This window comes from Octopus sinensis, linkage group LG1, assembly GCF_006345805.1.
Source record: "Octopus sinensis linkage group LG1, ASM634580v1, whole genome shotgun sequence".
Classification (NCBI taxonomy): domain Eukaryota; kingdom Metazoa; phylum Mollusca; class Cephalopoda; order Octopoda; family Octopodidae; genus Octopus; species Octopus sinensis.
This window is the reverse complement of record NC_042997.1, coordinates 162,298,403-162,311,519: the sequence shown is the minus strand read 5'-3', so window position 1 is coordinate 162,311,519 and position 13,117 is coordinate 162,298,403. Positions and strand designations below refer to the sequence as shown.

Here is a 13,117-nt window from a genome sequence, read left to right as displayed (position 1 = left end):
GAAATGTTTTCAGAGTAGCAGCTGTTACGATATTTTAGTTTGTCCTGTTTTATTCTTTCTACATTGTTGGATTATGTTATGGACATGACCACATCTTGTAAACAGATTATTAGTGTCCGACGACTGTTGTATAAGTAATGCAAAGATACGTGCTTATCTTCAGAAAGTGATCTTTTGATATAGCTGAGCAATTGATTGTATTATACTGTTTGTATTGCAAGCCTACACAGTCCTCACGTCTCCTGTATAATTGCTCTAATGACTGCTCTTTTTTTACTATGACATTTGACATTTATTTTTTCAGTTCCCTTTTATGTTTTTGCAAGAAGCTGTTGTTTGCAAATGTTATGGATATATCCATTTATTGTCTTACGAAGAATACCACTGTGAAATAAATGGTTATTTATTGGTTTCAACGATGAATATCTAGTTGTTCGATCGGCAGAACCATCTACTCTTTGAATTGCAGTTCAATTGACCAAACTTTAAATCTTCTACAGACTCCTGTATTTCTAACGTACTTCTTGGGCAGAAACAGGATGATGGACTGTAGACTTCCATATGGTTTTGCCTATATAATTTCGCTCATAAGACTTGGTTTCAATTCGAGACTGTAGAAAAAGGCATTTTCCCAAAATGTCACATAATCAGACCCGGGTCTTCGAGGTAACTGAGTGAACTCCTTAAACATTCGACAATTAAGCCACAATATGCTCCTTCCAAATGTCCTTTCTAAACTCCACGGTTGTAGTTAAGCCACATCTATGACACACTGACAAACAAGCTATGTTTGGTCACTTATCAGTGTTAACTCTTCCTTGATAACATCAGTATGCAAAGTCTTTGACTACGTGCATCATCTTCTCACCGTGTGCCTCTGAAATTTCAGATCAGATATCTCCATTGTACCTCATTGTATTGGCATGACTATATTGTCTGCCTGCTTGCTGTGTGGTTGTGCAGGTGAGCCATGTTTACAACATGGATATTCATGTTTGTGTTATATTCCTGTCACATGTGTTCAATAATGTATTCTAATCCGGTCAGTTATTTATTAACTCAGTAACTATTCTTGACTTAAAAGTAGTGGGATTCCATTTCATTCATTAAAATGCCCAATAACAGAAATTAGTAGTTATGATTCACAAGTCTTCATTTTTAAATGAAGTAAACGATATTTGTCTACTTATAGGTGATTCTGAACCATTTGCTAACGCTGATTTCAAATATGCTTTTAGTTTTTGCCTATCACGTACAGAGTTTGTACAAATGGCTGCCAAAGACATGATTTTTCTTGCCATTCATTCTATTTAGTAGCAAACTTTTAGATAAAGGTATGATGAAGTTAAGAACAAATGATATAGAACAATAATAAAAAAGATATGAGTAGTATGTAGGCCTATATATTGACTAAATATATTTTTTAATGCACATACCATGGCTTTAAATTATTTTTACTATTTTTCAAACTTCTTTTACTTTCATTTTCTTCCAGCTTTTGGTAGTTGCTTGCAGTCTCTCTTTATGGTCTAGCAGCACTCCACCATAATGTTTACATTCCACCCCCTTGGTACCTCCGTTCCATTTCTTTAATGTCCTAGTGAAATCTCTCACCGTGCTCTTCACTTAGATTACCAAGGTACTCCGAGAAATAGTCAAGGTGTGAGTGAAGAAAGTGCATTTTAACATTCATGTTGCACTCAAATTTTGTAACATTGTATCAACTATGACTTTGTAATTTGGACACTTATTGTTTCCCAAAAAAGTTCTCGACAACATACTTGAAGCTCACCCATGCCTGTTTTTGAGATTCATTCATAGATTTCTCATAATCTGGACCCACAAATATTTCTGCTTTAATTTTCTCACTGGTTGTATTTGGGAATTTTTTGATAGATACTGCAAACATGGTCCGTCTGCAGGCAAAGATTTAACGAACTGTTTCATCAAACCCAGTTTGATGTGCAAAGGTGGTCGCAGTACTTTTGTAGATTCAATCAATGGCTCATGCTGACTGCTTTTGGATCCAGGTAACAAACTTTTCCTTTGTGGCCAGTTTTTAACCATCCAGTGCTTTTCTTTAGCTCTGCTGTCCCATTTACATGGGAGGAATCAGTGAATAGCCGCCGTTCTGAGGGATTGCTCTCGATCTCAAAATAGTTTAGCAGGGTTGGAATATTATAGCAAAGCACTACTGATTCATCCTCAGCAAAGAATGGTAACAATTCATGTTCCCTGTGATGATACCAAGAGAAGAAGGTTCCCGGTAACAAAAGCTTTTTTTCATTTTTTAGTCTAGAACCAAGAAGTTCCGCTGCATCCTTTGCTAAGTTCAAATCTCTCCCCAAATCATTGAGCTCTTCCTGTTAAATAACTTCGGACTTTCGATTTTGTCAGGAGTGCAGTCATTACCTTCTTCGATACTATCTGATGTGACATTCTTCAAAGCAAGTGGAGGAGAGGAACTGGAATGTCAACCCCATGTGCTATATGCCGTATAACTGAAGGAATACTATAATACACTATCTTATGTTTATTTTTTGCACTATACGCATCAACTTTACTAATGTAGAAATAACAATCGTCAGCGTGGTTACTCGGCTCTCGCCACACTATCGGTATGCCAAAGGGCATTTCTTTTTTCTTACCGGCTTTTCAGAATCTCAGCCCTTCCACACAAATGTGATATACTTTGTGTGGATCCCAAGGTTTGTCTTCATCACCGAGTTTACACCCAAATAAGCAAAATATAGATTTTTTACAAGATCAGTTGTGTTTTGTTTCTGCTTGATGACAACATATCTGCCACTAATATAGCAGAATATGTCTGGATTATATCTATATGCATTCATTTTAAATGGAGTTTATAAGTAAATATCACCAACGACTTACCTCTAGAACTACTAAAACAAAACTAAAGCATGAGTTAGCAATCGTGTACACAGCTTTTCAAGGCCCACGTCGTCTGTCAGAGTTGCCAACAACTGTTTAATAAACTTTACATTGGCTGCTATTTTACTTTTACTAATATTTGGTCAGCATTGGTTTATCGCGATCTATTTTGTTGAGCAAAATAAATCAGATAGTCACTGTCATCTGATTCTCTGATACCATAATTTCAAAAAAAAACTTTATTACTGAAAAACTAGATGTGATGGGAAAAAATCTAATAACAGAGCCGAAATCAGCTTTAAAAACTTATGTAGACATTTAAACATAAAAAGGCATGCAAACTTGCTTTATGTATTTAATAAGATTTCGTAAAATATCTAAGCTTCTTATGTTTTGTTTGAAAGTATATTTGTTTGCCTGTGTTGGTAACACACAACTATTTCTTGACCACTGATAAGTATATCTGTTATCAATGTAAAATTCACCCTATTATTTAAAGGTGTATAAACTAGTCATAACTATTTTGTATGTCAGATACTAATTGGAACAATGTTACAACAGTTACAATTTCAGTTGAAACCATTTTTCTTCTATGAATGAAGCCGGTCCAGAAGAAGCATAAAGTGGTTAAAAATCATATCTTTAATATAATTTATTTCCATAAAATGTTGAATATTATGCATTGTAAAAGCAAGACGAATGTATTTCTTAGGATACTATGATTGTATTGCAACTAAATTGGAAAATAAACCTATTATTCTCTTTGTCTTATATTTTTTTTATTTTATTTTATTTTTTATTTTATCTAGTTTCAGCTTACGGGCTGTGGCCATGCTGGGGCACCGCCATTTTGTACAACAGGGATCGCCACTACCCCCTGCCGGAGCCTCACGGAGTTTTAGGTGCTTTCGTTCAATAAACCCACACAACGCCCGGTCTGGGAATCGAAACCGCGATCTTCCGAATATTGATAAGGATACAGTTATTTTTTTTACCTTAATACAAACATGATTAGTTAAGGTATATTTTCGAGTTTTTTTGTTTTATTTTATCTGGTTTCAGCTCACGAGCTGTGGCCATGCTGCGGCATTGCCATTTTGTACAACAGGGGTCGCCACTACTCCCTGTCGGAGCCTCACGGAGTTTTAGGTGCTTTCGTTCAATAAACCCACACAACGCCCGGTCTGGGAATCGAAACCGCGGTCTTCCGAATATTGATAAGGATACAGTTATTTTTTTTACCTTAATACAAACATGATTAGTTAAGGTATATTTTTGAGTTTTTTTTTTTAATTTTATCTAGTTTCAGCTCACGAGCTGTGGCCATGCTGGAGCATTGCCATTTTGTACAACAGGTGTCACCACTACCCCCTGCCGGAGCCTCGTGGAGTTTTAGGTGTTTTCGCTCAATAAACCCACACAACGCCCGGTCTGGGAATCGAAACTACGATCCTCCGTAAATATGTGAAATATTTAAAGTGGATGACACTAATTGTAAAACCAGTTATATCAATAAGAACGATCTATTTCAGCAATAAAGATTACTAAATAAAATATGAAACATTCAACGTTCAGAATAAAAACTGAAAATATCTTTGCCATTTACAAAAAATACAGCGTTCTTTGTAATATTTAAAAAAAAACTATTTTGTTTCATTTTTTATGAAAGTTAATCAAATTACTAAGTTTAGCTAGTCATTAAACATACACTTGTTAAATACTTCTTATATAATTAACTAATTAATCTGCCACAGCATTTTAATTATCGTTGTAAAGATATATAAAGTGGAAAATATCTTTCCTAAATCATTCCAAGAACAAGTGTTCTGTTACTCGTCATCTCGATTGAGAAACTTCGGCTCTTCTTAAGGTGAGACAATTTGATTACAATTACTAATAGTAATACAGTGCTAATTGTTCCAAATGTTTCTTCTCTTAGTAACTGATATATATTTTCTATGTTTTACCGTTTCTGTGCTAGTTTATATCTATCTTTTGTCTTTGATTATATTATAAAGCATATTCCTTTATTTTGTTATTAATTCAGTTACAATAATTCAGTATAAATTATTATATTCTTTACATTTTGCAAATATTCAGTTCTAATTTGCATTTTTTTTCATACATAGCTGTTCTCCAGTTTCAATTCATTTTCATTTCAGATTAATTTCATAGCTACTAATTTATAACTATGTGCTATTCATTAATTATACACGTTAGCCACTTAAACATACAAGAATAATAATAGGTAAAATCTCTAATCTTTACAAAATACAAATATATGAAAGCTTAGAACGTGTTCGGTGATTTCTATATTCATTCTTTAACGTATTGCGTATTGGAGCTTTATATTTTTGCCTTCTAATGTGCAATGTTGATGGTGTGGACCCAGAAGAGGTGAAGATTTTGCTAAACAGTATTTACTTTCGTATTGGCATCAAATCTCATTTTCCTTGTGTTTCTTTAATTTTACAAACTTCCTTTCAATTCACAGTAGAAAACACGCAGAAGACAATTAAGAAATAATTGCAATAAATTGACATATTAGCTGACCAAGTCGTACTATCGAATGCTTTCTTTAGAGTTTTTGTTTCTTTCTCTGTGTGTGTATGTGTGTGTGTGTGTGTGGTTCGTGGAGGTAATTATAACTTTATTATCATAAATAATTATATGCAAAAATGTCGGAATTTCATTGGCCCAATGAATATCCTGTTGGAAGCATGTAACTAGTGACACTATTTTTCACCAATTGCAATATAAAATAAAATATTCCTCCTGCCATTTTAATATTTCAGTTAACATTCAAATTGTCCCTGGTATCATAATCTATAGCAGAAATGGGCGAGTTTTAGATACGAGACATATGTGGCATTTTTTTGTACTTAAAATCCACAAAAATATTTCTTAAATTATATTTAGGAAAAGAATATATATGACTACAATCTTACTTAAGTATATTGATTAATGATTGCTCATTGAAGGGGTCCTGTTGTTGTTCGTTGTAGATCTTTCTTCGGTGAGTCACCAATCTTTATAATCTTTATGGGAACGAGTTGTCGTGAGAAAGATTGATGTTGTATCTTTATTAACTGAATGTAAGATCAGACTGGCTGCATATATGTCCACAAAAGCAAACTCGCAAATGTTTAACAACATATTTTTATTAAGAGAAGATTGTACACGTATCGTACATAAATTATCAATGTTTCACTGGTTATCCGAATAATATGTAAGAACTGACTTAACTGCGTTTGTTCGGCTATTTGCTATCTGAAAAACCAATGACAAAAGATGTGTGTCCGCCGCACGTTAAGATGAAAACCGATTTTTGTCCTGGCTGAATACCAACAACGCTCTACTGTGATAGGCCAACCTGCTAAAGTAGGAAAAAACATTCGAGAACATTCGAGATGCTGTTCACACGATAGCTTCAAGCTGATTGGTCGATTTTTAGGTTGTTCTTGTGAAAGTTGTATGATGCGATTGTGGCTTAATCAAGTCCGTGAACTGCTTTTTTCGCGTTTGGACTCCTAATCACTGCAAAGGCTTCTATCAAGTCTTCAGTTCCACAGCTGGCAGGATGTCAAGGCTGCTTTAGGAAAAGTAACACTGAAAGCCAAAATCATCTCGGGAACCACACATAATAAGTTTGAGGATCGCGTTTCAAATTCTTTTGATCTACAGTATATCGTTGTAGGCAATATTGTCTAATGTAAACCAGTCCGTGAATGTAGCCTTAAAAACCTATATAAATTATTTGCAATTAATTCGATCGATTTTCATAGGGTAATGGTCATTTTTAGAGCTATAGTTATAGATAATCATTATGTTTTTATGATATTGTGTGCATATTTATTTAACAAAGCTTATTGTTGTTTTAGTAATTTAAATTTGAGTGACGTTTCATACACAAAAGATGCATCCATTTTTTTTTATGATTTGGTTTGTATTTTGAGTTTGTGCAGTTTCTATTTTGAACGAAAGATATTTTAAAATTTTATTTAAAATGAACTAGACACATTTGCTTTCTTTTGCTGCATTTTGATATATGCACATGCACGTTCACACACCCCTCCACACACACACACACACACACAATAAATACACATACGCAGGAAGGAGAAATTATGTTTGGTCGTTGATATCAGCAGATATCAACGTGTGAACATCTTATCCCTAATCAGTGACAAGGAGAATATTTGTAGGCAACTGCTTCAAAACTTGCAACTTCTCAAACCTTATTATAAATTCACATTTACATCGTATAATCATTATTGGTGCATTTGGTTATGTTAGTAAATGTTTCATTCTTGAAAACTATCATTTTCAGGTAAACAAAGTAACCAATTAGCATGCACCTTACAAACACAATGTGTAAACAGAGCAGTAAACATATGCAAGAATTTTCTAGAGTTCAGCGTTTAGCACCTTTCTGGGTATCCAATTCCAGCGATTAAGCTTTCTTTCTTTGTCAGAACTAACTTCTTAGTGGGAAGAATTAAAACCGAAAATACTGCACATACATACGTACATACATGCATACATACATACATACATACATACATACATATACATACATACATACATACATACATACATACATACATATACATACGTACGCACATACATACATACATACATACATGCATACATACATACATACATACATACATACATATATACATACGTACGTACATACATACATACATACATGCATACATGCATACATACATACATACATACATACATACATACATACATACATACATACAAAAATACCCTGTTGTTGATGCTGAAATTCTAATGAAGGAGCCTTGGATCTAGGTTAGAAACCAGTTCTTTCTCTATTGGCAAGAAATCCTGAAATAAACTGAATATTCACATACATGCACGCTCACATACATACATACAGACAGACAGACAGACAGACAGACAGACATGTATGCATGCATACATTCATACATACATATATACATATATACATACATACATGCCTACATACACACACACACATACACACACACATACATACATACATACATACATATACATACGTACGCACATACATACATGCATACATACATACATACATACATACATACATATATACATACGTACGTACATACATACATACATACATGCATACATGCATACATACATACATACATACATACATACATACATACATACATACATACATACATACATACATACATACATACATACAAAAATACCCTGTTGTTGATGCTGAAATTCTAATGAAGGAGCCTTGGATCTAGGTTAGAAACCAGTTCTTTCTCTATTGGCAAGAAATCCTGAAATAAACTGAATATTCACATACATGCACGCTCACATACATACATACAGACAGACAGACAGACAGACAGACAGACATGTATGCATGCATACATTCATACATACATATATACATATATACATACATACCTACATACACACACACATACACACACACATACATACATACATGCATACATACATACATACATACATACATACATACATACATACATACATACATACATACATACATACATACATACATACGTACATACATATGGTGAATTAAAAAGGAACTTACAACACTTGTACCCTGACTGGCTACGTACCAACAAATTACAAGAAAAAAAAAGAAATACAAGGTTTTTTTTTTTAAGAAAATGCAAAAGAAGCTGGCGTGGATTCTCCGAATCCAATCTATTAGTGGTACAGTGAATATTTGTAAGATATTCCAAAGATTTCCAGCTGAGATTCTTTAGATGAATATATGCACCCACTTGGGTGTATGCATCGATAGTTGACCAACACACCAACTCAACCACATATTTACAAACAGCGGGAACTCTCTTAACTCAAACAATCTTGTCGCTTTGTTAGCGACTGGCTTGAACTCTCTAAAGAAGGACTTAAAACTCAATGAAATATCATGCATACATACATAATACATACATACATACGTACATACATACATACATACATACATACATACATACATACATAAATAATACATACATACATAAATAATACATACATACATACATACATACATACATACATACATACATACATACATACATACATACATACATACATACATACGTACGTACGTAAGTACGTACGTACATAAATTTGTGCGAAGTTATACGTTATCTGTGTGTTATCTGTTTGCCTGTATAGATACGTAGATTTGTAAAGAGCACATTGACGGGAATAAAATGCAAACCATAAAATTTTTCAGATATATATTGTGTAATTTTTCAGTAACTCACTCACATATTTTCTAATTTCAGCTTGAATTGAACTTACAGAGATTGGTAACCAGTTTTTGTATTCCATCATGTACGGACACAGATACAACGGTAGAATGGAACCAATGCACATGATGTCAATGGACTTCCATGGCAGATACATGGATTCTTATGGAAGAATGGTTGACCCCAGATCCTACGGCTTCGATGGGAGATATCATGACCAAGACAGGTACTATGGTAGATCTATGTACAACTATCACGGTTTCCATGATTTCGATAGGTTCCATAGATTTGATTATTTCATGGATTTCCCAGATATGTTTATGGATATGTCCGGTTATCAGATGGACATGTATGGAAGGTGGATGGACATGCACGGACACTACTCTAGCCCCTACTCCTACATGTTCAATTCTTCAAGACATGGCTACAACTCTAGCTACTACAATGGTCGTTACGGGTTCTATCCTGAGAGATACATGGACATGTCCCACTACCAAATGGACATGAATGGCCGATATATGGACAGATACGGACGTCACTGTAGTCCATATGACAACTATTACAGGCGTTATATGAATTGTCCATATATGAATTCCTTTCATATGTACCATCCCGAGAGATTCATGGATATGTCCCACTACCAAATGGACATGAATGGCCAATATATGGACAGATACGGACGTCACTGTAGTCCATATGACAACTATTACAGGCGTTATATGAATTGTCCATATATGAATTTCCTGCATATGTACCATCCCGAGAGATCCATGGATATGTCCCATTACCAGATGGATTTTAATGGTCATTGGATGGATATGTATAATCATTACTCCCATCCTTTCTTTGGTCACAACCATTACTATAGGGGGAGCCACTACCACAATTATTATCCCCACTCTAACTACAGCTGGGGACATAGATTTTACAACTACCCAGAAAGATACTTTGATATGTCCCACTACCAGATGGACTTCAATGGTCACTGGATGAACATGTATGGTCATGGCTATCAACCTTTCCATTCATTCAATGGCTCCAACGGTTATCATCATTCGGGTAACAGTTACAGTTGGGGACATAGGTACCACAACTATTACGACATGTTCAATGATATGTCCCATTACCAAATGGATTTCGACGGTAACTGGATGGACATGTACAATCAATACTCCTATCCTTTCTTTGGTTATAACCATTACCACAGAGGGAGCCACTACTATAATTATTATCCCCACTATAACTACAACTGGGGACATAGGTTCCACGACTACCCAGAAAGATTCTTTGATATGTCTCACTACGAGATGGACTTCAATGGGCGCTGGATGAACATGCACAGATTTTAATTTTGTAATCAGACAAACGACAAAACTTTTCGGAAATTCTACTGGCTAATGTTAATTGGAAACTTGACACATTTTTTTAACGTCCTCAGTATTCGGACACATTTAAATTTATATCAATAAAATTTTGTTGCAGCATATGATGTCTTATATTGTATTTTAAAGTTATCTTTACAATATTTCGTTTTTGGATTTGGTTTGCAAGATTCTTTATATGAGTTCGTGTGTTGAAGCATATTCTGTTGTGTCTGGGGAGAGTCATTTTCTTTTTGTGCCTTATAATGTAACACACTCACCGGTAAAATTTCCACTTATTTCTTATTTTTATTTTCCCTATAATTTCCGTTGCGTCTGCAACCTTTTCAATAGTATTGACTCTCTAAGAGTCTCTGAGAGTCAACGAAAAGTTTAGGAAAATAAAATTAAGAAAAAAGTGGAAATTTTACCGGTGAGTATGTTACTTTATAAGGCATAAAAAAAAACGACTCTCCCCAGACACAACAGAATTTACAATATTTCTTTATCTCTCATAAAATATTATGAAGCAATACCCGTAACACTTTTTGTTTTCATCATCATTCGCAATATTTCTCTTCTCTTTTATTAGTATTGATAAATTCAAGATGTTTTATAGCATTTTGTGAGTAATCACATAGGGTCACTCATAGTCATTAACATACAATCTATGGTTATGCCTTAGCAATAACTACTTTTCAGTGATTTAAGCAGAATTGTAATAACATCCTTTCCACAACTGACATTGATCTTTGAAAATATACATTCCTTTATTATTATACTAATTTAATTACTTCAACACTTCTCCCATATTCTATTTGTTTCCACTGTATGAAAAAGTGGTTATATGTGATACAGAAAATAGGAGCAATAGGTAATAGAATTAAATTGATGGCATAGGATTATATGCATTTTGACACTTTTTATGATTAGAAATTGATGCTACACATTCAACATTTGAAATTTTCCACATTGTTTGCTGCTCTTTGAAATATATAAATTTGTCTTTATTAATAAATTTTGCAGAATGAAATACTAAAATGTTAGTGCCAATCAAGAATTACGAAAAAGAATTAGGGTTTAGTAATGATGATAATACAGGTAACTGTATTACACAGTTTTTACACTGACATAAATTCACAAATGAGAGAACAATCGATTATATCGATCCCAATATTTGCTTTGTACTTATTTTATCAGCTCCCCCTACCCCAGAACGTTAAAAAAAACAAGGTCGACTCAGAAAGGATTTGAACTGATAGCTTAATGAACCATATCTAAGAATCACAAAGCATTTTGTTCGACACTCCAGCGGTTCTTTCAAGGAGGTGCTAAAATAATTCTTTCTAATTTTGACGGAAGCTCAACATTTTCGAGGGGAAAAAGAAAACCGGTCCCAGTACTTACTTTATCGATTTCGAAAGAGAAGAAAGACAAAGTCGACAGTGATGGAATTTGAACTCAAAAGTTAAAGAGCTAGATGAGATATCACTACCGACTTTGTCCGGCGTGCAAACGATTCTGCTGGCTCGTTGCCTTAAATGTAGAACTAAAAATAATAGTAATTAACATGAAGTCACAGTAGAAATAACATCACAATAAAGAATATCTGAGACCACCTTCGGTCATGACTGGCCATGGGATTGCAGCTAGAAAGTTACTCTCCGAGGCACAAGTCCGGGCAAGGTTGTTTGTGGAAGGCCAGCAGTTGCCCATGCATACCAGCCTCCCCTCTCCACACCACTGATCTTATCCAAGGGAAAGGCAAAGGCCGATACAGCTTTGGCACCTGTGACGTCGCAACTCATTTCTACAGCTGAGTAAACTGGAGCAACGTGAAATAAAGTGTCTTGCTTAAGAACACAACACGCAGTCCGGTCCGGGATTCGAACTCACAACCTCGACGCTCTAACCACTGAGCCATGTGCCTTCATAATAAAGAATATACAAACAAGATTTATGAAGTTTGGAAATATACCATTGCCTTATCGTTACTTATTAATACAGTGGCGTATGAAATAGAAACGTAGTGCTATATTCCATAAATTAGTAGTTTTACGACGAAGAATTTAGTGATATTTTAGTCTTTGATTATCTTCTGAATATTGATTAAAAACTATATAAATTGATGTCACTAATAGACCATACCGAAAGAATGTCATGTTACTTGTTATTGAGACTGGATAAGAATAAACGTAGTTTGGGTGGGTAATAAATAAATATGACAAATCTTCAAAGTATGATGTTAGGTAAAAGAGAGAACGAAAACAGTTTCACAATGATAACTAAAATATCAATAAAGTCATTAACAATATAGGTTTCTACAAATAGCATATTTGTATGAAGTCACAGTGTTTAAGTATGGTAATTGTGATGTTGACCTGTGAGCTAAAAATAATGTCTTTTTATATAAGAATACACACTGCATAGTATAATGCTTGGCTAATTAATATTGAGATTTTTTTGTGCCATAATCAAGACATGATAAAACAATTTTCTTCCTTTTATATTAAACTTTAATTCATCTAATGAAAACATATAGTAGTCTGAGCCAAAAGAAAGATAATACTGTTTTCGTAGCCACAGTTATTA

At 34.2% G+C, this 13,117-nt stretch overlaps 1 protein-coding gene across 3 annotated transcripts; it reads left to right on the top strand.

The window, feature by feature from the left end:
• Positions 1 to 4,625: 4,625 nt before the first annotated feature.
• LOC115218541 (histidine-rich glycoprotein-like) lies at positions 4,626 to 10,653 on the top strand. 3 transcript variants are annotated; one of them, XM_036506101.1, is made up of 3 exons: positions 4,626 to 4,762; positions 9,201 to 9,680; positions 9,828 to 10,653. In XM_036506101.1, exons 2-3 carry the CDS (start codon positions 9,248 to 9,250, stop codon positions 10,511 to 10,513), a joined length of 1,119 nt encoding a protein of 372 aa, XP_036361994.1. In that variant the 5' UTR covers positions 4,626 to 4,762; positions 9,201 to 9,247; the 3' UTR covers positions 10,514 to 10,653. The 3 variants fall into 3 exon arrangements, with proteins under 3 accessions (XP_036361994.1, XP_036361996.1, XP_029644280.1); XM_036506103.1 differs by having other exon boundaries at positions 9,201 to 9,690; positions 9,838 to 10,653; XM_029788420.2 differs by having other exon boundaries at positions 9,201 to 10,653.
• The last annotated feature ends 2,464 nt before the right edge of the window (positions 10,654 to 13,117 follow it).

Bases quoted from the DNA above. Each gene is read 5' to 3' on its own strand.
- LOC115218541 (XM_029788420.2), top strand. From the start codon at position 9,248: ATGTACGGACACAGATACAACGGTAGAATGGAACCAATGCACATGATG.